This window comes from Oncorhynchus kisutch, linkage group LG26, assembly GCF_002021735.2.
Source record: "Oncorhynchus kisutch isolate 150728-3 linkage group LG26, Okis_V2, whole genome shotgun sequence".
Taxonomy (NCBI): Eukaryota; Metazoa; Chordata; class Actinopteri; order Salmoniformes; family Salmonidae; genus Oncorhynchus; species Oncorhynchus kisutch.
Genome location: NC_034199.2, coordinates 242,150 through 267,451, shown reverse-complemented (window position 1 = coordinate 267,451; position 25,302 = coordinate 242,150). Strand labels below are relative to the sequence as shown.

The 25,302-nt window shown below is 43.4% G+C and overlaps 1 protein-coding gene across 10 annotated transcripts in view; it reads right to left on the bottom strand.

Annotated features, from left to right (window-relative positions):
* mycbp2 (MYC binding protein 2) overlaps positions 1-25,302 on the bottom strand; it is a 265,465-nt gene that overhangs the window by 88,679 nt on the left and 151,484 nt on the right. For 6 of the 10 annotated variants that reach the window (XM_031805789.1, XM_031805791.1, XM_031805794.1 and 3 more), the window contains 14 exons: positions 19,518-19,660; positions 17,321-17,421; positions 10,971-11,189; positions 10,528-10,750; positions 10,095-10,213; positions 9,864-9,945; positions 7,724-7,773; positions 5,411-5,583; positions 5,063-5,207; positions 4,418-4,627; positions 4,037-4,092; positions 3,697-3,827; positions 3,277-3,374; positions 2,394-2,510 (listed from right to left, as the gene is read on the bottom strand). In XM_031805789.1, coding sequence (XP_031661649.1) covers positions 2,394-2,510; positions 3,277-3,374; positions 3,697-3,827; positions 4,037-4,092; positions 4,418-4,627; positions 5,063-5,207; positions 5,411-5,583; positions 7,724-7,773; positions 9,864-9,945; positions 10,095-10,213; positions 10,528-10,750; positions 10,971-11,189; positions 17,321-17,421; positions 19,518-19,660 — 1,867 coding nt within the window. The remainder of the gene's footprint in view (positions 1-2,393; positions 2,511-3,276; positions 3,375-3,696; positions 3,828-4,036; positions 4,093-4,417; positions 4,628-5,062; positions 5,208-5,410; positions 5,584-7,723; positions 7,774-9,863; positions 9,946-10,094; positions 10,214-10,527; positions 10,751-10,970; positions 11,190-17,320; positions 17,422-19,517; positions 19,661-25,302) is intronic. The other 4 variants (XM_031805792.1, XM_031805798.1, XM_020461261.2 and 1 more) reach the window with 2 other exon arrangements.

Below are 25,302 nucleotides of genomic sequence, written 5' to 3'. Positions count from 1 at the left end.
CTCCAGAACCCCAGAATCAACAAGGAAGGCAGAGTTACCTATACTGAGTGGTGTAAAATTTAACACCCAGGTGATAAACACCTAAATTGGAATGCAGTGGCTGTACAGTAACATACTATACATGACGTCAGAACTCTGGCTCTGCGCTTCACAGCACTGTATGGGTTTTGACTGAGAGCTGTTCTGAACTTGTGTTGCCCCTCCCGCACAGTTTTGTTGTCTGATTGAGGGAAATGCTGAGACGTTGAGGATTATAATAAATACCGCTTTGATGTCACACATGCAAGTCATACACCCACGAATCCAAATGTGCACTTTACATTTCCATATCAGAAAACGCAAGTCATATACATTGTCAACATTTATGATCACTATGTTTGATGTACAGTTACCAGATGACATGGTGTCATACCCTGGGTTGTTCTGAACAGAATGAGCCTGGTTGTTGTACAGTTACCAGATGACATGGTGTCATACCCTGGGTTGTTCAGAACAAAATGAGCCTGGTTGTTGTACAGTTACCAGATGACATGGTGTCATACCCTGGGTTGTTCTGAACAGAATGAGCCTGGTTGTTGTATAGTTACCAGATGACATGGTGTCATACCCTGGGTTGTTCTGAACAGAATGAGCCTGGTTGTTGTACAGTTACCAGTAGACATGGTGTCATACCCTGGGTTGTTCTGAACAGAATGAGCCTGGTTGTTGTACAGTTACCAGTAGACATGGTGTCATACCCTGGGTTGTTCTGAACAGAATGAGCCTGGTTGTTGTACAGTTACCAGATTACATGGTGTCATACCCTGGGTTGTTCTGAACAGAATGAGCCTGGTTGTTGTACAGTTACCAGATGACATGGTGTCATACCCTGGGTTGTTCAGAACAAAATGAGCCTGGTTGTTGTACAGTTACCAGATGACATGGTGTCATACCCTGGGTTGTTCTGAACAGAATGAGCCTGGTTGTTGTATAGTTACCAGATGACATGGTGTCATACCCTGGGTTGTTCTGAACAGAATGAGCCTGGTTGTTGTACAGTTACCAGTAGACATGGTGTCATACCCTGGGTTGTTCTGAACAGACTGAGCCTGGTTGTTGTACAGTTACCAGATGACATGGTGTCATAACCTGGGTTGTTCTGAACAGAATGAGCCTGGTTGTTGTACAGTTACCAGATTACATGGTGTCATACCCTGGGTTGTTCTGAACAGAATGAGCCTGGTTGTTGTACAGTTACCAGATGACATGGTGTCATACCCTGGGTTGTTCAGAACAGAATGAGCCTGGTTGATGTACAGTTACCAGATGACATGGTGTCATACCCTGGGTTGTTCTGAACAGAATGAGCCTGGTTGTACAGTTTCCAGATGACATGGTGTCATACCCTGGGTTGTTCTGAACAGAATGAGCCTGGTTGTTGTACAGTTACCAGATGACATGGTGTCATACCCTGGGTTGTTCTGAACAGAATGAGCCTGGTTGTTGTAGTTACCAGATGACATGGTGTCATACCCTGGGTTGTTCTGAACAGAATGAGCCTGGTTGTTGTAGTTACCAGATGACATGGTGTCATACCCTGGGTTGTTCTGAACAGAATGAGCCTGGTTGTTGTACAGTTTCCAGATTACATGGTGTCATACCCTGGGTTGTTCTGAACAGAATGAGCCTGGTTGTTGTACAGTTACCAGATGACATGGTGTCATACCCTGGGTTGTTCTGAACAGAATGAGCCTGGTTGTTGTAGTTACCAGATGACATGGTGTCATACCCTGGGTTGTTCTGAACAGAATGAGTCTGTTTTGTCTATTATGAAGAACATTTGCCATGGCACACGCACCTGAATGCACTCATGACTTCTTTCTGTGCGCACCAAAATGATGATCCGCATTGTCAAATCCTTAAACTAATATTGTATTTTATAGCTTAGCTAGAAAAGCTAAAAAAACAGCTTATAGTTGAAGACAGTCATAAAAAAAAGTATTTTCTGATTTTATTTATCAACAAATGCGGCGAAAAGTAAAGGAAATGTAAAATGCACATAAAATCAACAGTGTAATGTTTGGATTCAGTCTTGTGTCAGGTGGAATGTTGTGCCCTCACCGTTTGTCTAAAAATAATCTACAAACGGTTCCCTTTCAATTACAACCATGCTTATGCATACGCTTTTCATATTTCTTATGTAGGAAACATTTACATTTAGCCCTATTCATACAGGCTAATTCCCAAGAGTGTAAAGGGTTAAGGTTACACACTTGGATCCCAAGTTAGGATTCAGTCCTAGTTAATTCAAATAAAAACTAAATTAAGGAAAAAACAGACAACAAACCAGAAAAAGGTCAAAGGAAAGAGTAAAGCTATGACATGATCAAATCGCCTGGTCTAGAGCAGTTTACCTCATCAATGAAGGTGATGGTGCCATTGACTTGCACTACACCTATCTGTTCGCTCTGCAGGGAGGGGTGACTACGCACGCGGAGGCCTGCACTGTCCTTGGACACAAATTTGCGGACCTGAGAGAAGGAGAGGAGAGACAGGGAGACAGTGAGCTGCAGGAACCTCAGGAGGGGAAAGAGAAAAAGAAGTGGCAGCAGAGGGGAAGAGGACAGACACACACTGCAGAGACAGACATACAAACAATCTATACATTCACATACACACACAGGCATGCCCACAAAGCAAAATAGTGGGAGAAAGCGTAGAAGTACTCCATTCGGGAGAAACTGCTGGTTGGTCAGTCCAAACCCAGGGTTGACTTGAAACAAGAGCTGTTCATCTCAATAAAAATTCCCTGGTTAAATAAAGAACTAAAAAAACTCAAACAATAATAATCCCTACCATCCACCCAGTTCTCTGATGGCGCTGGATATGATCCACTGTACACAAGATCAGAAGGAGCTGAAAGAGCTGATTGGAAATGTGCAGTTTGTTTCCCCATTGTCTGTTTGATAATACTGAGCTCCAAAAACAATGATACAGAACATGGTTTGTGATAGTAGAAAATATTCACTGCATTAAACATATAATCCTCACACAACAACATTTTCTTCATTATAAATGTCCACACGGATAAGCATCAGTTAGAATGAGAGTGAACAAGACGTGAAAACAATTATCCTATGGACTCCACCCAGACAACACCTGGAGTAAACAACAGAGGACCCGATACAAAACAGTAAATTAACACACAACAGACACTACTGGCTGTGATGGTGTGTTTTCAGGTTCTTTGGTCTGTTCTCAGATGAGCATGTGTGGGGTCAGGTGTGTCGGTCTCACCTTGCTAGGTTGGGGCTCGGCCTTGGGTTTAACCATCTGTGTGCCAGGTGGGATCATGCCTTTAGGAGGGTCTTTCACCTCCACCTCCATACCAGCATCTAGTGGGTTAAACACACACATAGTCAACACTCAGCTAGCAGATAACTTTCATTAATATTAACAACTAATATATGTTGAATACATTGTACTAACTAATACATTTATTTTCTCTAATCTTAGACTAAACACAATACCAACGTATATTTTTTGAGTGCGTGTGCCAAACCTTCAATTAACAGAAACTCAAAAATTACACATTGACACAAGGTATGTTGACCTGACTTGACCTCGAGTCCAATTTCAATAGAGGAAATGGGAAATGGAAATGGAATTTCTGTTCACTTATTACAATGTAATGACTGAATATAATTAGACCCCAACCCTGGTCTGGTTTACCGATCTCGATGCTGTCGATGGTGACGTGGATGGTATAGAGGCCCACAGCCCCGGGGGTCCAGTTGGCGCTGTAGGTCCCGTCTGTGTTGGCCCAGATCAACATGTTCTCACTGGGCCTGGCGGGGGAGAGGCACAGGGATGAAAACGTTTAAATCCAAATCGACCTCACTTTTCATGTCATCAAACCTAGGTTCAAATGGTGTATGAAAATGTATGCACTCAAGTCGCTCTGGATAAGAGTGTCTGCTAAATGACTCAATTGTAAATGAGTTTGTTTACATTCAATTACTTTTGCTGCACTTGATTGAACTTTCTCATCCATTACCTCTTTGGAGAGGGCGAAGCAAAGCGAAGCTCCTCGAATGAGTAGTTCTCATAGGCCTGGACAAAGAGGATAAGCACAGTGTCAAAAACATAATACAGGTTGGTTACGCTCTAAAAACAAACCACTTCTCTATCATTTCACAAGGAAACACGGTGAGCAACAGCTTCACCTAGGTTCTGCCATGTTGCTTTCCCCTCCAGATCTAGAAGATATGTGGAGGGAGGTGAACAAGGGCCCAGGTAGAAAAGAGACCACTATTCTTCACATACAAGCTAATAAATACATTTCAGTCCAATGCATAAAGATAAAACATTCATTTTAATATAAACATCTAAACAAATCCGTTTGATCTCTAAGGTCACAGGTTTATGGTTGCCCAACCTTCATCATTGTGATGGCGATGTAGCGAGCCTCCTTGACGATCATGGGCTCGTAAGTGGCATCCAGCTTGGGCATGGGCAGGCCCCCGAAGGTCAGGTCAGGAGTGCTCGAGGAGGAGGGGTTGTTGCTGCCTGGGAGACGCTGCATCTTCCTCATGCACTCCTGCTGCATGGACTTCTTCTGGGAGACGGGCACCGCCTTCACCTCCACCTGGGGGAGAGGAGAGAGAGAGACATGGGATGCCTTCAACAAGGTGTACAGTTCGCAAATGTTAGCTGACATATTCAATTTATTTTATGTTCACAATGAACATCTGATAACATTACAGTGGATTCAAATCTGGTGAGGCTATCAGTGATCTAGCTACCAGCAACCAGTCATTTTCCATGCACACAAGGGGACACTCAGCGACTTAATGGTCGGCAACTAGAGAGCTTGTGACCAGAGTTGAAAATGTCCCAAATTAAAGCAAATTTCAGTGGCTTGGTAGCCAGTCTGAATGGCAGGTTAGTTAACATTCTGAATAGGTAGTGTGCGGCAAACATAAGTATATGTTTTGGGTCTAATCTGTCACTACAAACAATCATGTGACGATGTAGGCTTTCTATGACATGAACTAAGAACAGAACAATTCAAAACCCTGACCTTCATGTTGGGCACATGCACCACGTCTCCGTACTGGTCTTTGGTCTGGACGGCCACTGTGGTGGGCCAGCCGCAGCAGATGTGGTCCTTGTTCAGGATCAGAGACGTCTTCTCGGGGTCCGCGTAGGAGTCCGGTTGCAGCCACCTGGGGGAGGGGTACATTTCTTTATTCATATATTTATTTACAACCTGGCCAAGAGACAAAGAAATGTACCACAAAGTGAGAATATTCATAGCTGTTCTTCACAGCTTACCTGGCTATGTGCTGAGCTTTGTTTCACGCAGTGTGTGTACGTGGGCATGTGTGCCTGTGTGTTTGTGTCTACATGCCGTCTCCATCTCTCTCACCTGGCCAGGCGTCCTCCGCTGGAGTTCTGCACACAGGTAATGAAGTCCTCCAGGAAGGAGTGCTCGTTGGTCTGCAGGTGCAGGGGCAGGTTGCCCTCCAGAGCCTCCAGGATTGTGGGGGAGTGGGACAAGGCCAGACCCTTGCCCAGGATACCTGAGTGGGCCTTACACACCTGGAGTGAGAGGGGGAGGGAAAGGGGGAAGGAGAGGGTAGTACAGTCTTGCTTTACAATATGAGAACTCTACAGGGCTGGTCATTAATTTGCTATAAATATTAACATAAACCCCAATTCGTAATAAAGACATTCCAAGTAAATGACAGAAACAAAAATATATTATATATTTTCATTGTTTATTTAACAAAAGTGGTTTATTTAACCGAAACTCAGATTTGATGTGTGCAAAACTATGTGAACCCCAATAGTTTGAGGAACCTACATCAGCAGCGATAACTTGGAGTAAACGTCTCCTATAGCCAGTAATCAGTCTCTGACATATTTTTTGAGGTATATTTGCCAACTCCTCCTTACAGAACTCAGCCAATTGAATGAGGTTTGAGCGGGGTCTGGCATGAACTGCCTGCTTCAGGTCCTGCCACATCTCCAATTGGATTTAGGTCAGGACTTTGACATGGCCAATCCAAAACACAATTCTTCTTTCTCCTGAGCCATTCTTTGGTAGATTTATTTGAATACTTTGTGTCGTTGTCTTGATGGAAGACCCATTTTTGACCCAGCTTTAGCTCCTTGACTGATGGCCTGACGTTCTGTTCCAGAGTCTCCTGGTATACCTCAGAACCCATGGTTCCCTTAATGATGTGGAGTCGTCCAGGTCCAGAGAAGGCAAAGCAGACCCAGATCTTGACATTCCCACCACCATCCTTGACTGTTGGGATAAGGTTATTTTGGTAGTAGGCAGTGTTGGGTTATCGCAAAATGTAGCGGTGTTGATTGTGAACAAAATAGTCTATTTTGGACTCATTGGTCCAGAGAATGGACTTCCAGAAACCTTCCGGTTTGTCCAGGTGGTGGCCTCCCGAGTGGCACAATGGTCTAAAGCACTGAATCGCAGTGCCAGCTGTACCACTAGAGATTCTGGGTCCAGGATCTGTTGCAGCCGGTCGCGACTGGGAGACCCATGAGGCGGCGCACAATTGGCACAGCATCGTCCGGGTTAGGGGAATGTTTGGCCGGCAGGGATGTCCTTGTCCCATCGTGCACTAGCGGGCCGGGCACAGTGCGCACTGACACGGCCACCAGGTGTACGGTGTTTCCTCCGACACATTGGTGTGGCTGGCTTCCAGGTTAAGTGGCCATTGTGTCAAGAAGCAGTGAAGTTTGGTTGGGTTGTGTTTCGGAGGACGCAGGGCTCTCGACCTTCGCCTCTCGAGTCCGTACATGAGTTGCAGCGATGAGCCAAGACTAACTACCAATTGGATACCACAAAATTAAGGAGAAAAAAGGGTATTGAAAAAAAAACACATTTGTCCAGATGGTCTCTGGCAAAGGTAAAACTGGCAGTTTGGTTCTTTTTTGACAGCAGAGGCTTCTTCCTAGCAACCCTCCCATGAATGACATTCAATGTTCTTCGTACTGTTGAAGCATGCAAAGTTACCGGAGATGCAGCAAGGGAGGTCTGCATCTCTAGATTAAAAATGTGGGTTTTAACCTGATGTATTATTGTTCTTGTGGCTCTTGGGGATATTTTGGAAGTACTCTCCATTTGTAAATTATTTGCCTCAGTGGACTGATGGAGCTCAAATCTTTTTGAGATGATTTTATAGCCTCCGCAGACTGTGCTCTCACTAGCCTTGTCCTGATGTCCTCTGAGATCTCCTTTCCTCTCGGCATGGTGTGCTTTGCATTCACCTGAATTGGTAACATCAAACTGACCAGGTTTCTTATCCCTATTCATCAGAGTACCAGCCACACTCTTTCCGAAAGATCTCTCCTTTGATTGATTCATTTGGTACCCAATTATTAACCCCCCTGACTCTATTTACCACTTGATTTAACCAATGCAACTTGATGTTCACTTATTTCTTATTCCTTTTTAATTGTGTTTTTCAACTACAGGCATGATTCCTCTACACCAACAAATGGTAAATGTAAACCTGTTATGTCAGATCAAAAAGGCAGAAAAACATCTGTTCACATACTTTCAAGCAGCACTGTATGTCATTGTTACATGCTGACAGAGGCTTGATGATACGTTTGAGGACTGGCCGTCTTTTTCATACCTCCTGCTTGCACACTTGAGAGCTTTAGTTATGTCACAATGTGATTATGAAAAAGTCAAATGGCATCAGAATACCTGGAGAGAGGCCTCTTCAAGAATCTCAAGGTCTTCTTCAAGTTCATTCCCTGGAAAAAAAAGCACAGAGGATAAAATATGATATGCCATTAGGGGCAAATTATAATCATGCATGCATATACAGTTGAAGTCAGAAATTTACATACAGTTTAGTCAACTACATTTAAACTCAGTTCACAATTCCTTACATTTAATCCATGTAAAATTACCCGTCGAAGGTCAGTTAGGATCACCACAAAAAAACACAAAAAATGTGAAATGTCAAAATAATAGCAGAGAGTGATTTCAGCTTTTATTTCTTTCATCACATTCCCAGTGGGTCAGAAGTCTACATACACTCAATTAGTATTTGATAGCATTGCCTTTAAATTGTTTAACTTGGGTCAAAGGTTTCGGGTAGCCTTCCACAAGCTTCCCACAATAAGTTGGGTGAATTTTGGCCCATTCCTCCTGACAGAACTGGTGTAACTGAGTCAGGTTTGTAAGGCCTCCTTGCTCGCACACGCTTTTTCAGTTCTGCCCACACATTTTCAATAGGATTGAGGTCAGGGCTTTGTGATGGCCAATCCAATACTGTGACTTTGTTGCCCTTAAGCCATTTTGCCACAACTTTGGAAGTATACTTGGGGTCATTGTCCATTTGGAAGACCCATTTGCGACCAACCTTTAACTTCCTGACTGACTTCCTGACCGAGGTCTTGAGGTCTTCAATATATCCACATAATTTTCCTTCCTTGTGATGCCATATTTGTGAAGTACACCTGTTCCTCCTGCAGCAAAGCACCCCCACTTCATGATGCTGCCACCCCCTTTGCTTCACGGTTGGGATGGTGTCTTTGGCTTGCAAGCCTCACCCTTTTTCCTCCAAACATAAAGATGGTCATTATGGCCAAACAGTTATTTTTTTTCATCAGACCAGAGGACATTTCTCAAAAAAGTACAATCTTTGTCCCCATGTGCAGTTGCAAACCGTAGTCTGGCTTTTTTATGGCGGTTTTAGAGCAGTGGCTTCTTCCTTGCCGAGCGGCCTTTCAGGATATGTCGATATAGGACTCATTTTTACTGTGGATATAGATACTTTTGTACCCGTTTCCTCCAGCATCTTCACAAGGTCCTTTGCTGTTGTTCTGGGATTGATTTTCACTTTTCGCACCAAAGTACGTTCATCTCTAGGAGACTAAACGCGTCTCCTTCCTGAGCGGTATGACGGCTGCGTGGTCCCATGGTGTTTATACTTGCTTACAATTGTTTGTACAGATGAACTGGCTCCAATGGCTGGCCTACCACTGGTAGTTTCAGGCATTTGGAGATGAACCAGAGATGAACAAAGATGAACCAGACTTGGAGGAATTTTTATCTGACGTCTTGGCTGATTTCTTTTGATTTTCCCATGATGTCAAGAAAAGAAGCACTGAGTCTGAAGGTTGGCCTTGAAATACATCCACAGGTACACCTCCAAGTGACTCAAATGATGTCAATTAGCCTATCAGAAGCTTCTAAAGCCATGACATAATTTTCTGGAATTTTCCAAGCTATTTAAAGGCACAGTCAACTTAGTGTATGTAAACGTCTGGAATTGTAATACAGTGAATTATAAGTGAAATAATCTGTCTGTAAACAATCGTTGTAAAAATGACTTGTGTCATGCAAAGTAGATGTCGTAACAGACTTGCCAAAACTATAGTTTGTTAACAAGAAATATGTGGAGTGGTTGAAAAACAACTTTTAATGTCTCCAACCTAAGTGTATGTAAACTTCCGACTTCACCTGTATACAATTGCAGTCAAATATATTGGCACTATTTCTTCACAAAATAAGATTAAATTGAAAAAAACATTTGGTGATAAGAAGTGTATTTGTATGATTTACAACTGCACAGGACCAAGAAAAAAATGACATTTAGAATTGTCCCTTTAAAGTCACAAAATGGCCTGAAATAATTATGAACCAGTTGTGAAAAGAGAAAACAGAAAATTCTGCTCCATTGTGTAAAGGTGCAAATATATTTTACTGCAACTTCAATAATGAGAACAAGCACCTGGTACTTGTATTGAAAGAATATGAGTTGATACAGTACATGCTCAATATGAGTTCTCCTGTGTTACCCATCGGTTTTGCCATGTTCTATGATCTCCCTCACCAAGAGCCAGATCCTTCTTCATCAGAGCAGCAGCACACACACTGCCCAAGTATGCCAGCTCCTTCTCCAGCTGGATAATACCCTGAAACGTGTGCGCACACACACACACACACACACACACACACACGTATCATTTGTTGTAAAAACATCTATGTGCCAACAAATTAAAGTACAATAGGAAAAGTGGGTAAACTACCCTTTTAACATAGCAAAACAAAAGTTCCCCCTTACCTCATCTGGTCCGGGGTTGAATTCGTAACCCACGGCAACACACTTGAAGCCGTAGAAACAGGCCTTCTCGTCTTTTACGTAGTCAGAGGCAGTTTCTAAGGAGAACAGGGCCTCGTTTCCTGGGATCCCAAAGGAAGAACAGAAGGGTGATGCTGTGATATTGTCAGCAGGGAGGACAGGGGGACTACTTTATTGTCGGTCAGCTGAGAATAATTAAAGTAGCTGTGGCAAGTGGCTTAGCAGAGCTGTCCATTGAAGAGATTGAGCTGCCCTGATCAATAACCTAACCTTTGATTGGTTCAAATGACTTGTTTCCTAGCGTGTCATTTGACTTAGCTAGTCAAATGCCTTCCTACTGAAACAAAACACCCTCACCCAGCGGGCAAATCGGTTTGAAATTAAGTAATTAAGCGTTGGACCGCTTTTATCTTACCTGGCAGCACTAGGACAGTGGTAGGCCAGCCATTGGAGCCAGAGATCTTCTTGAGCTCCACCCAGGTGTTGCTGGTGTCGTGGGCCAGGGGCTTGGTGCTCAGGCTGGACAGGTGGAGCGAATGGCTGGGGATGAGCAGGCGAAGGACATCCTCTGGCTGGGCTGTGCCACACTGGGGGTCAAACTCGATGGTGGTCCACCGCACGCAGTCCGGGAATGACACCTGAGGAGTAAAGGGGGAGAGGTTAAAGCCATGAAACAATTATGCGTAGGAAGAGTAGCTGATGCTTCTGCAAAGGTTAATGGGAATCCACATTTTAAAAAAGTCCTGGTTCATACAATATGTCCAGTTCTGCTAGATATATACTTTTCTTTACCCTTGACTAAGAATTCCTATGTTGTGAACAGTCCCACTTCACCGTGTGTGTGTGCGCGTACTTTACCATATACTGTGTGACTCCGGCCTGCTTGTAAGGGTGGTCACTCTCTATTATAGCATAGTGACTGGAGGTGGTGCATGCCGATAGGCCCTGCTCCAGCTGGTTGCCCGTGGTGCTGTCTGTTGATTGGTTGGGGTTGAAAGCCAGTGGGGCATACTTCTGGTTCAAAGCGGAGACAGCAGGAAGTAACTCCTGGACCAGACCAAAGACTTCCACTGCGGCCTGATTGGGAAAAAAAACATGATCAAATGAATCACACTGGTTCCGTTTCCCTTAAAAGGTACACTTAGCTGGTATTGTTATCTGTAAGCAGGAAGTGTATGGTCTTGAATCACGTTTACATCTAAACATATAGGGGTAATAGTAATGGGCACCTACATCTCTTGCTCTCCCCCTTTCAAGTTAACAATGGAAAACGGTATTAATGATAGCCAGGGATGTAGCGGAAATACAATTGGTGGGTAAGAAATGAAAAAGGCAGGAGACAAGTAAACATTCATGAAAAATAGCTACTTTTGCATTATAAGTGTATAATCGCCATTCATAAAATAAAATGGTGAGTCAACAGCATCAATACAGGTTTAGCCTACACTACATCACCGGTGCTGGCTTACTGATACGTCACCTTTAGTCATACAGTTTTAGGAAGATTTTACTTTTATATCTTTGCATATTTTTGTTTGTTTATGGCTTTCTTATTCAGTGGCCTTCTAATGGTGGGCCACTTTCCAATTTAGTGAATATTATGATAGTCTTATTGGATTCGAGAGTTCTCTGATGCCAGTGTGTATTTTCCCCTTTGAGGAAGCATATGAATGAAGATAACCTTTTCACGCATGAGTTCCAATATCTCTATGTCCACCCAGCGTCAGTTCTTACACGCAGTTCCACAATTGTATTGTTACGCAACAGGTCAGTTAACATGCCCTGCCCTCAAACCAAGGCACGATGCCTGCTAATTATCTATAGGCTGTTTCAACTTATCAATTGTACATGATTTTCTAACAGTTTGAAATGAGGTGTGTTAATTCACATAGAAGTAGTCCATTTCACAATGGCGGACAATTTATGTTTGAGGCAGGCAATGCTATTGTAAGGTGAGGATGAGCTGGACAAACTTCTCTCTTCGTTGAGAGCCCAAGCACTCCCCCAGGGTTCCCTCAGGTCAAGATCTCCAGTCAGAACAGAACCTGCTCTAAAGTTTTCCCCCTGGTGCATTTTCCAGCTGGCACCCGCATTGCCTCCATCGTTGTTAAAATGTTCTATTAGTTCTGTAAAACAATGCTAATGCTGTCAAATAAGTATTAACCTGTGTTGTATCCTTTCAAGCTGCCCTGGCCTTATTGCATTGGCCTGTGTATTCATTTGGCTTGTTATGCATAACTCTGCCCCTTTGGGGAGCCTTTGAGCTCTTCAGTTATTATGTTACCTCATTGTAATATTGTCTCATTGCTATATGCTAATATTTTATTATAATTACTAATAATTCCTCTATTGTGTACTTTCTGAAACCACACAGTATGAAACATAACTTTTTTTGGTATGTTTTAATATTCAATAATCTACTTGCAGTGAAGCTGCTCAACATTTACATTACATTCAGTAATCTAACAAAATCCTATCCAAAGCGACCCACAGAAGCAACCAGGGTCAATGCCCTGCTCAAGGGCATGTCGACAGATCTCTCAAGGTCAAAAACAGGGACGTGAACCAGCAACCTATCAACCACCGGCCCAAGCTCCCAAACTTCAGGCTACCAGCCCTCCAAGATCATCTGCCCCTCAACTATCCGAGACCACCCCCCACCCCTAGAAAAAAATAGAATACAATATAATAATTCCATTCCCCCAAGCCCCCGTCCCCCAATGCACTGTGACGTTTAATATACCATTTGAATCTAATCGAATAGAATCCACAGATTGCGAGTTGAAGAAAAATACTTTTATTATGAGTATTAGTATAAGTAATTGACTGACCCGGTCTCTCCAGATCTCCCAACAATGCTATTTCTAGTGTCAATTTTAGAACAATGTTATGCTTTTTCAGCCATTCCTGAACCTGAGACAAGAAACAGGCTACCTGAGGGAAATACCTAAATAAGTATAATAAGGTCTATTGATTATTTTTATCTATTTATTTTTATTTTACCTTTATTTAACCAGGTAGGCAAGTTGAGAACAAGTTCTCATTTACAATTGCGACATGGCCAAGATAAAGCAAAGCAGTTCGACAGATACAACGACACAGAGTTACACATGGAGTAAAACAAACATACAGTCAATAATACAGAATAAACAAGTCTATATACAATGTGAGCAAATGAGGTGAGAAGGGAGGTAAAGTCAAAAAAGGCCATGGTGGCAAAGTAAATACAATATAGCAAGTAAAACACTGGAATGGTAGTTTTGCAATGGAAGAATGTGCAAAGTAGAAATAAAAATAATGGGGTGCAAAGGAGCAAAATAAATAAATAAATTAAAATGAAATACAGTTGGGAAAGAGGTAGTTGTTTGGGCTAAATTATAGGTGGGCTATGTACAGGTGCAGTAATCTGTGAGCTGCTCTGACAGTTGGTGCTTAAACCAGTTTCAGAGATTTTTGTAGTTCGTTCCAGTCATTTGCAGCAGAGAACTGGAAGGAGAGGCGGCCAAAGAAAGAATTGGTTTTGGGGGTGACTAGAGAGATATACCTGCTGGAGCGTGTGCTACAGGTGGGAGATGCTATGGTGACCATTATGTATCCTCACAACAAAATCTGCAGAGCTGTGATGACTGTATGCCCCAAATATTCAACATTTTGTTGGTGGCAAGAATTCTGTAAAGTGAGGGAGATCTCCTCTAGAGCAGTGATGTTTTGGGGCTGATGCTGGGCAACACAGACTTTCAACTCCCTCCAAAATGTTCTATGGGGTTGAGATCTGGAGACTGGCTAGGCCACTCCAGGACCTTGAAATTCTTCTTACGAAGCCACTCCTCCGTTGCCCGGGCGGTGTGTTTGGGATCATTGTCATGCTGAAAGACCCAACCATGTTTCATCTTCAATGCCCTTGCTGATGGAAGGAGGTTTTCACTCAAAATCTCACGATACATGGCCCCATTCATTCTTTCCTTTACACGGATCAGTCGTCCTGGCCCCTTTGCAGAAAAACAGTCCCAAAGCATGATGTTTCCACCCCCATGCTTCACAGTAGGTATGGTGTTCTTTGGATGCAACTCAGCATTCTTTGTCCTCCAAACACAACAAGTTGAGTTTTTACCATAAAGTTCTATTTTGGTTTCATCTGACATTCTCCCAATCTTCTTCTGGATCATCCAAATGCTCTCTAGCAAACTTCAGACGGGCCTGGACATGTACTGGCTTAAGCAGGGGGACACGTCTGTCACTGCAGGATTTGAGTCCCTGGCGGCGTAGTATGTTACTGATGGTAGGCTTTGTTACTTTGGTCGCAGCTCTCTGCAGGTCATTCACTAGGTCCCCCTGTGTGGTACTGGGTTTTTTGCTCACTGTTCTTGTGATCATTTTGACGGGGTGAGATCTTGCGTGGAGCCCCAGATCGAGGGAGATTATCAGTGGTCTTGTATGTCTTCCATTTCCTAATAATTGCTCCCACAGTTGATTTCTTCAAACCAAGCTGCTTACCTATTGCAGATTCAGTCTTCCCAGCCTGGTGCAGGTCTACAATTTTGTTTCTGGTGTCCTTTGACAGCTCTTTGGTCTTGGCCATAGTGGAATTTGGAGTGTGACTATTTGAGGTTGTGGGCAGGTGTCTTTAATACTGATAACAAGTTCAAACAGGTGCCATTAATACAGGTAATGAGTGGAGGACAGAGGAGCCTCTTAAAGAAAAAGTTAAAGGTCTCTGTGAGAGCCAGAAATCTTGCTTGTTTGTAGGTGACCAAATACTTATTTTCCACCATAATTTGCAAATAAATTCATAAAAAAAAAAGTGATTTTCTGGATTTTTTTGCCTGTCATAGTTGAAGTGTATCTATGATGAAAATTACAGGCCTCTCATCTTTTTAAGTGGGAGAACTTGCACAATTGGTGGCTGACTAAATAAGTTTTTGCCCCACTGTATGTATGTATGTATGTATGTATGTATGTATGTATGTATGTATGTATGTATGTATGTATGTATGTATGTATGTATGTATGTATGTATGTATGTATGTATGTATGTATGTATGTATGTATGTATGTATGTATGTATGTATGTATGTATGTATGTATGTATGTATGTATATATATATATATATATATATATATATATATATATATATATATATATATATATATATATATATATATATATATATATATATGCTTGCTTTTTTTTAATTTTAGGCTGGATTTATGTATAAGCACTTTGTGACATCTGCTGATGTAAAAAGGGCTTTATAAATACATTTGATTTGATTTGCAGGAAAACCGGTTGGAATGCAAATGGACCCTGCTGAAAAGAGAAGAATAATATGTATGCTGTTGGCTACCAAAATATTTGATTAACTTCCAAATATAATTTTACAAAGTAGAATAACAGCGAGATAGGCTTTTGGCACGAACGCGTCGGCCATCACCGGCAAGTGAGCTGCGCATCATTTTTAGGACTATAATTTCCTCCTCAAAATGTAGCCTACAATATGTGAGTCTCCACACACCTAGGCCTAGGCTATTGATGGATTCAAGAGAAGGTCGTTTTTATTGATCTCAGATTCTCAGTGTCAAAGTAGCCTGTCATTTCAATAAAAAATATTCTGACAGTCTAGTCATGCAAAATGATTAGAATTGCAATGAAATGCATTTATAAAAGGCTAAATGTTCCTAGGCCACTAGAATCTTCCTCACCATGTGTGCAATTTCTTAGTGCCTGTACTCTACTTCTCTATGCAAATGTGATATGCATGCAATGCTTTATTATAATTTATTATTTGATTTTTATGCATGCGTTCTGGTACCTCAGAGCTATCTAGGTCACCACACTCACACTTTTTGTTCCGGCATCTCCCGATTTACAAATTAAGCAATGTACGACGTAATCGTATTGGATGATAAATAACAGCTATCTACTATAGCGCGAGTCGCCTTGGTTGGTTACCATCTCTCCCGCAGCACAGTCCCTGCTAGAGCAGCAACCTCGCCCTCTCCCTTTATCAGCTCTGGTTAATAAAGTAGCTTAAAATGTACTTTTCTGCTGCTTCCCTCATTCGGATCGGACCGGGTCCGATACGACCAAGTCTATACAGAAGGGGTCTAGTTATCCTCGGGCCTTTTCAGAACAAGTCTCTATATTAATTTGTTTATGCATTTTGGGTGGGAAAGCCCCAGGTCCACTTTGAAATGGGTGTAACCTTTTGGATCCATGAAGACCTCTATAAAGTAGCTTAAATGAATGAGGAGATAGGGGCCATGGAGAAGGAGCACAACGACTTGCAGCTGCACATTCCTCGAACTGGGGTACAGGAGGACCCTCCTCACCAGGGCTGAGGAGAAGATGCCATGTTACTTCATCAGTGTGAGCCTCCTGCAAAGGTGTGACTTCAAGAACAGCCGGAAGAGCATAACCAGGTAGCTCACAGGGTTTCATGCACTGCACAGGAAGATTACCAACTTTTTCCCCTCCTTGAAAAATGTCCAGCTGCCCTCCATCAGTAAACTGCCATTCAAATCTGTTGACCAAATATTCCTTAAGTAGTCAAAAAAATCAGCTCAATGCTAAAATGCCTCTCCGGAGCATCTGACGGTCACTTCCTGAAGACGATGGCTGCCTGGAGACTTGTTATCCTACCAAGAGGAGACTGAGGATGACAGTGACCTGTCTGACTATGAGGATGAGACGGATAGGAAGAGCGGGGCATGACCCTTCTTCATTCTCATAGGGGAGATCTTTGAGCACAGAGGCATGTTCAAGAGGGTTGGGGGAACACTCATTGGAGAGAGCCCAGCAGAAGCTACTCAATATTCCAGATGAACTACAGTACAGCAGAAAGCCAGATATGGCAGCATCAAGGTCTTCAACACACTTCAGGAGACCAGTGCCAACAAGCGTCTACCTTCCATCCTCCTGCAAAGGTTCCTCAATGAGCTATGTCCAGAGCTCAATGTGGAGATGGTCCAGATCTGTCACCCCAGGAAAGCACCCCCTTGTTGTGTGTGATTATTGACAGTCGTTTTGGGTTTGCTTTGACCATTGATAAACAAAAAGGTAGCTTCAAAAAGAGTGCGAGGCTTGATCAATGTGCTTCATCTAGAAAAAAAAAAACCCACCTTGCTCTCACCTTGGGGAACTTTGACGAGATACAGCAGTAAAAAAAATGTAAAGCCCATTTCACATATCATTTTTTACCACATCTCACCTTGGGTACTGAGGCAGCCACAGGGCTGATGTAGGCCAGGATGAGGGGGAGCAGCATGGAGAACAGGCTGGAAGAGCTCAGCAGCTCAGGGATGTCCTCTGCTTCAGACAGGAGCACAGGTTTTAATAACAAAGACATATAGGGATGGTTTTCTTTTTGTTTTAAACATTATTTATACAGGGAATCCCAGTTGAGAGCAGTCTCTTTTTCTTTTTTTGTTACAAAAATCAACAGTTGAAACCGATACAATGACATATGACAGATCAGAATTATTATACTTTACAAGTGCAGTCCACAATGGATATGTCCTTTATTAAAGTCTTAAAGTGACCTAATGAAACCAGGTCTAATATATCCAGCTGTTATATGTCCTGGAGGTTATTTCAGGAATGAGGAGCACAATAACTAGTCGGTTTTCCGCTGAAACAAATGCAACGGACATGATTAACCAATTCTAGGTTAATTTGAATAATGTAGTGGAATTAAATTGGCACATGTATTGTTGTACATTTATCACATGTGCACCGCACAAAGAGCCTATAGTTTGACTGGAGTATCACCTGTCGGGCAGCGAGAGTGTGCAGCTCAAACAGCTGGTTGCTGAGTGGAGTGAAACTTCTGTAACCCCCGGTTCCCTGATATTAAGAGAGAGACATCTCACTAGTGGAATTCACCAGAATCTCCTTAGTAGCTCAAACAAATCATACAGTGGGGCAAAAAAGTATTTAGTCAGCCACCAATTGTGCATGTTCTCCCAAATAAAAAGATGAGAGGCCTGTAATTTTCATCATAGGTACACCAACTATGACAGACAAAATGAGAAAAAAAAAATCCAGAAAAATCACATTGTAGGATTTTTTATGAATTTATTTGGAAATTATGGTGGAACATAATTATTTGGTCAATAAGAAAAGTTTCTCAATACTTTGTTATATATCCTTTGTTGGCAATGACAGAGGTCAAATGTTTTCTGTAAGTCTTCACAAGGTTTTCACACACTGTTGCTGGTATTTTGGCCCATTCCTCCATGCAGATCTCCTCTAGAGCAGTGATGTTTTGGGGCTGATGCTGGGCAACACAGACTTTCACAGACTGAAAGACCCAGCCACGTTTTCACTCAAAATCTCACAATATATGGCCCCATTCATTCTTTCCTTTACCCGGATCAGTCGTCCTGGTCCCTTTGCAGAAAAGCAGCCCCAAAGCATGATGTTTCCACCCCCATGCTTCATAGTAGGTATGGTGTTCTTTGGATGCAACTCAGCATTCTTTGTCCTCCAAACACGACGAGTTGAGTTTTTACTAAAAAGTTAAATTTTGGTTTCATCTGACCATATGACATTCTCCCAATCTTCTTCTGGATCATCCAAATGCTCTCTAGCAAACTTCAGACGGGTCTATGAATCGGGTGACTGGAGTCTTTGACAGTCACCCTTACAGCTAAGCTAGCCAAGTCTCTGCAGCTAGCCGTGTGACGGTCGTGGTGAAGCAAATTCCTACCCCAATAGAACATTTTTCATTTTGATAAAATCACCCAACACAAAATAGAAGTGCTGATAAACACTGCGCTATGCGGTGAACAGTTAAACAGGAAAACAGATCAAGTTGTGCTGACGATCAGAAGGCAGGCGGGTAGCTCTTTACTGTGAGGGGAGGGGCTCCTCATTTGCCACTCGACCAGTCTGTCTCTGACAGATAGGTATGATTAGTTCTTCATGCTACTTAGGAGATTATGGTGAATTTCACTATTGAGATGTCAAACAAATAATTCTTGTCTCATCGCTACAACTCCCGTATGGGCTCAGGAGAGACGAAGGTTGAAAGTCATGCGTCCTCCGATACACAACCCAACCAAGCCGCACTGCTTCTTAACACAGCGCGCATCCAACCCGGAAGCCAGCCGCACCAATGTGTCGGAGGAAACACCGTGCAACCTTGTACTGGTTAGCGTGCACTGCGCCCGGCCCGCCACAGGAGTCGCTGGTGCACGATGAGACAAGGATATCCCTACCGGCCAAGCCCTCCCTAACCCGGACGATGCTAGGCCAATTGTGCGTCGTCCCACGGACCTCCCGGTCGCGGCCGGTTGTGACAGAGCCTGGGCGCGAACCCAGGGTCTCTGGTGGCACAGCTGGCGCTGCAGTACAGCGCCCATAGCCACTGCGCCACCCGAGAGGCCCCAGCTCTCAGTTCTTACCATCGACAGTGAACGTCCTGTGAAGGAGATCCTTGGCAGCTCTGACCACTGCACTGACCACTGCGAGAGCCCTGCTGCAGTTCTTGTCCTCCTCATTGGCTTTGTTCAGCAGCTGGGACTGCAGATCTCCGTCATACTCACTCCTACGGGAAAAGACACATGTGACGCCCGCACTACCAATGGTTGTTAGCATTGGGAATGGCATTTGTATTTTTACTAGGGATCCCCATTAGCCAAGGAAGCAGCTACTCTTCCAGGGGTACAAACACATTAAGACATGTATATTACACATACATCAAAAGATAAAAACGTACATATAACACTGTTACACCACCACAAATGCACAAAACAAAATGTATGATACCACTATATAACAATATTACAATGCACATTTGTGTAGCGTCCTGTGTGGCTTAGTTGGCTGAGCATGGCACTTGCAACGCCAGGGTGGTGGGTTTGATTCCCACAGAGAACCAGTACAAGTGAAAATGTAACCACCCACTACTGTAAGTCGCTCTTAGTGGATAAGAGTGTCTGCTAAATGACGTACACGTAGAGTACGTGTGAGTTTGCGTGTCTGTACCTGTGTGTGTGTGTGCCTCTTCACCAGTGCCCGTGGTTCCATAAGGTGCATTTTACCTGTTTTTCAATCTGATTCTACTTCTTGTATCAGTTACTTGTTGTGGAACAGAGTAGTACTGTGTGCCTCCCATAATCTGTTCTGGACTTGGGGGTTGGGGAGAGACCTCATGGCATGTTTTGTGGGGTATGCATGGGTGATAGCTCGATACATTCAGCTTGTCAATACCTCTTACAAAAACAAGTAGTGATGAAGTCAATCTCTCCATTTTGAGCCATGAGAGATTGACATGCATATTATTATTTATTTTATTTAACCTTTAACTAGGCAAGTCAGTTAAGAACAACTTCTTATTTACAATGACGGCCTAGAAACAGTGGGTTAAATGCCTTGTTCAGGGGCAGAACAACGTGTTTACCTTGTAAGCTCGGGGTTTCGATCTAGCAACCGTTACTGGCCCAACGCTCTAACCACTAGGCTACCTGGCAGAATTCATTTTAGCTCTCCATGTACATTTAAGGGCCAGCCAAGCTTAAGTCCCTCTTTGTGGCACCTGACCACACGACTGAACAGTAGTCCAGGTGCGAAAAAACTAGGGCCTTTAGGACATGCCTTTTTGATAGTATTGTCAAGACGGCAGAGCAGCACTTTATTATGGACAGACTTCTCCCCATCTTAGTTACGGTTGTATCAACATGTTTTGACCATGACCTCAACTTAGTCCATTTCCACAATATTTATTACAAGACTTAGTTGAAGTTTAGTGAATGATTTGTCCCAAATACAATGCTTCTAGTTATATAATTATTTAGGACTAACTTATTCCTTGCTACCCTTTCCGAAACTAACTGCAGTTCTTTGTTAAGTGTTGCAGTCATTTCAGTTGCTGTAGTAGCTGATGTGTAGTGTTGAGTCATCAGCATACATAGACACACTGGCTTTACTCTAAGCCATAACGGAAGGAAAAGCGGTCAAAGTAAGTGATTGCTTTGAGGATGACCAGTGGAATATACCTGCTGGAGCATGTGCTACGGGTGGGTGTAGCTATGGTGAGCTGAGCTAAGGTAGGGCTTTACCTAGCAAAGACTTATAGCTGACTTGGAGCCAGTGGGTTTGGCGACGAATACATAGTGACGAGAGCATACAGGTCGCAGTGGTAGGTAGTATATGTGGCTTTCGTGATAAAACGGATGGAACCGTGATAGACTACATCTAGTTTGCTGAGTAGAGCGTTGGAGGCTATTTTGTGAATGACATTGCCGAAGTCAAGGACCGGTAGGATCGTCAGTTTTACGAGGTTATGTTTGGCAACATGAGTGAAGGAGGCTTTGTTGCGAAAAAGGAATGCCGAATCTAGATTTCATTTTGGATTGGAGATGCTTAATGTGAGTCTGGAAGGAGAATTTACAGTCTAACCAGACACCTAGGTATTTGTAGTTGTCCACATATTCTAAGTCAGAACCGTCCAGAGTAGTGATGCTAGTCGGGCGGGAGGATGCGGGCAGCAATCGGTTGAAGAGGTTGCACTTAGTTTTACTAGCATTTAAAAAGCAGTTGGAGGCCATGGAAGGAAAGTTGTATGGCATTGAAGCTCGTTTGGAGGTTTGTAAAACAGTGTCCAAAGAAGGGCCAGATGTATACAGAATGGTGTTGACGTTGATATATACAGATTAAAGAGTCGGCCCAAGAATTGAGCCCTGTGGCACCCCCATAAAGACTGCCAGAGGTCTGGACAACAGGCCCTCCAATTTGACACAGTGAACTCTGAGAAGTAGTTGGTGAACCAGACGAGGCAGTCATTTGAGAAGCCAAGGCTATCGAGTCTGCCGATAAGAATGTGATGTTTGAAAGAGTCGAAGGCCTTGGCCAGGTCGATGAAGACTTATTCACAGTGCTATCTTTTATGGCGGTTGTGATATCGTTTAGGACCTTGAGCGTGGCTGAGTTGTACCCATGACCAGCTCGGAAACCAGATTGTATAGTGGAGAAGTGGGATTCGAAATGGTCGGTGATCTGTTTGTGAACTTGGTTCAGGCAGGGCAGGACGGATATAGGTCTATAACAGTTTGGGTCTAGTGTCTCCCCTTTTGAAGAGGGGGATGACCGCAGCAGCTTTCCAATCTCTTGGGGATCTCAGACAATACGAAAGAGAGGTTGAATAGGCTAGTAATAGAGGTTGCAACAATTTGGGGGGATAATTTTAGGAGAGGGTCCAGATTGTCTAGCCCAGCTGATTTGTAGGGATCCAGATTTTGCAGTTCTTTCAGACATCAGCTGTCTGGATTTGGGTGAAGGAGAAGTAAGTTGCTGCAGAGGGTGCTGAGATGTTGGCCGGGTTAGGGTTAGCCAGATAGAAAGCATGGCCAGCCGTAGAAAAATGCTTATTGAAATTATCGATCGTAGATTTATCGGTGGTGACAGTGTTTCCTAGCCTCAGTGCAGTGGGCAGCTGGGAGGAGATGCTCTTCTCCATGGACTTTAATTCCAAAAAGGTTTGGGACACTGTAGTGCTACAGGATGCAAATTTCTGTTTGAAAAAGCTAGCTTTAGCTTTCCTAACTGACAGAGTATATTGGTTCCTGACATCCCTGAAAAGATGCATATCGCGAAGGCTATTCGATGCTTATGCAGAACGCCACAGGGTATTTTTGTGCTGGTCAAGGGCAGTCAAGTCTGGGGTGAACCAAGCGCATTATCTGTTCTTAGTTCTATATTTTTTGAATGGGGCATGCTTATTTAAGATGGCAAGGAAAGCACTTTTAAAGAGCAACCAGGCATCCTGTGCTGAAGGGATGATGTCAATATCCTTCCAGGATACCCGGACCAGGTCGATTAGAAAGGCCTGCTCGTTGAAGTGTTTTCGTGAGCGTTTGACAGTGATGAGGGGTGGTCGTTTGACCGCGGACCGATTACGCACGCAGGCAATGAGGTAGTGATCGCTGAGATCCTGGTTGAAGACAGCAGAAGGTTATTTAGAGGGCAAGTTGGTCAGGATGATATCTAAGAGGGTGCCCATGGTTACGGATTTATGGTTGTACCTGGTAGGTTCCTTGATCATTTGTGTGAGATTGAGGGCATCTAGTTTAGATTGTAGGGCGGCCGGGGTGTTAAGCATGTCCCAGTTTAGGTCACCTAACAGTACAAACTCTGAAGATAGATGGGGGGCAAAAAAATGCACATAGTGTCCAGGACACAGCTGGGGACTGAAGGGGGTCTATAACAAGCAGCACCTGTGAGAGACTTATTTCTGGAAAGGTGGGTTTTTAAAAGTAGAAGCTCGAATTGTTTGGGCACAAACTTGGATAGTATGACAGAACTCTGCAGGCTAACTCCACCCCCTTTGGCAGTTGTTATAGTTAGAGATGGAAATTTCAGGATTTTTAGCGGCCTTCCTAAGCCAGGTGGGCAGAGTATGCTAAAGAAGTGAATAAAACAAACTTAGGGAGGAAGCTTCTAATGTTAATATGCATGAAACCAAGGCTTTAACAGTCACAGAAGTCAACAAATGAGAGCGCCTGGGGAATGGGAGTGGTGCTGGGGGCTGCAGGGGTTAACCTCTACATCCCCAGACGAACAGAGGAGAAGTAGGATAAGGGTGCGGCTAAAGGCTATAAGAACTAGTCATCTAGTGCGTTCGGAACAGAGTAAAATGAGCAGATTTCTTCGAGCGGCAGAATAGATTCAAGGCATAATGTACAGACAAGGGTATGGTAGGATGTGAGTACAGTGGAAGTAAACCTAGGCATTGAGTGAGGAGAGGTTTTGTCTCTAGAGGCACCATTTAAGCCAGGTGAGGCTACCGCATGTGTGGGGAGGGGGGTGGAACAAAAGGGCTAGCTAAGGCATATTGAGCAGGGCTGGAGGCACTACAGTGAAGAAAGACAATAATCACTAACCAAAACAGCCATAGAGAAGGCATATTGACATTAGGGAGAGGCATGTATAGCCGAGTGATCATAGTGTCCAGTGAGTAGCTACGAGCTGGAGACACGGCGAATCAGACAGCTTGCGGGCTGGGGCTAGCAGATGGGCATCCGGGGGACGTTGGGCATGGAAGAGCCCGTTGAAACCAATTTTGGACGGTTACGTCGGCAGGAGAGTCGTGATGGATCGGCCAAATGGCAAAAGAGGTATTGTAGCCCAAGAAATGGCTGATTGACTTCTTCAGCTGCCCGGGAGATGGGTCTAGCTCGAGGCTAACTGGTGCTTGCGTCGGGACAGAGATGTTAGCCAGGAGCAGTCACTCGGATAGCAGCTAGTTAGCTGCGATGAGCTGGTGTAGAGGTTCAGAGCTTGCGGTTGGAATCCAGAGATGTGGTAGAGAAAAAGCAGTCCGATATGCTCTGGGTTGATCTCGCACTGTGTTGATGTCCAAGTTAACAGTGATGACTGCAAGCAGTGGCTGCCTGACTACTAGCTAGTAGCTAGTTAGCTACTGATGGGGGTTCTGGTTCTAAAGTATAAAACACATTGGGTTGCAGGAGAGTATGTTCAGTCCAGAGATGGAAATTGAGATTACACATATATACAAAGAAAAATATGTATACATTGACAAAACAGACGTCCGACTGCTACGCCATCTTGGAAAAACATGTCAGACTATGACCGATAATGTCAAATGCCACACTGAAGTCTAGCAAAAAGCCCCCCCAATCTTTTTATCATCAATTTCTCTCAGCCAATCAGTCATTTGTGTAAGTGCTGTGCTTGTTGAATGTCCTTCCCTATAAGCATGCTGAAATTCTGTTGTCAATGTTTACTGTGAAATAGCATTGTATCTGGTCAAACACAAAGTTTACTAAGGTTTGGTAACAAGCTGATTGGTCGGATATTTGAGCCAGTAAAGGGGGCTTTACTATTCTTGGGTAGCGGAATTACTTTGTACCCTCAGGCCTGGAGGGAAGCACACCTTCTAGTAGACTTACACTGAAGATATGGCAAATAGGAGTGGCAGTATCGTCCGCTATTATCCTCAGTAATTTTCCATCCAGGTTGTCAGACTCCGGTGGCTTGTCATTGTTGATTGACAACAGACATTATTTAACTTCTTCCACACTCACTTTTGAAAAATCTAAATTACAATGCTTGGCTTTCATACTTTTATCAATAACCCTTGGATGTGTATTGTCAGCGTTTGTTGCTGGCATGTCATAGTTTGCTAATCTTGTAAATTAAACAATTCTTTAAGTAGTTGGCAATATCAGT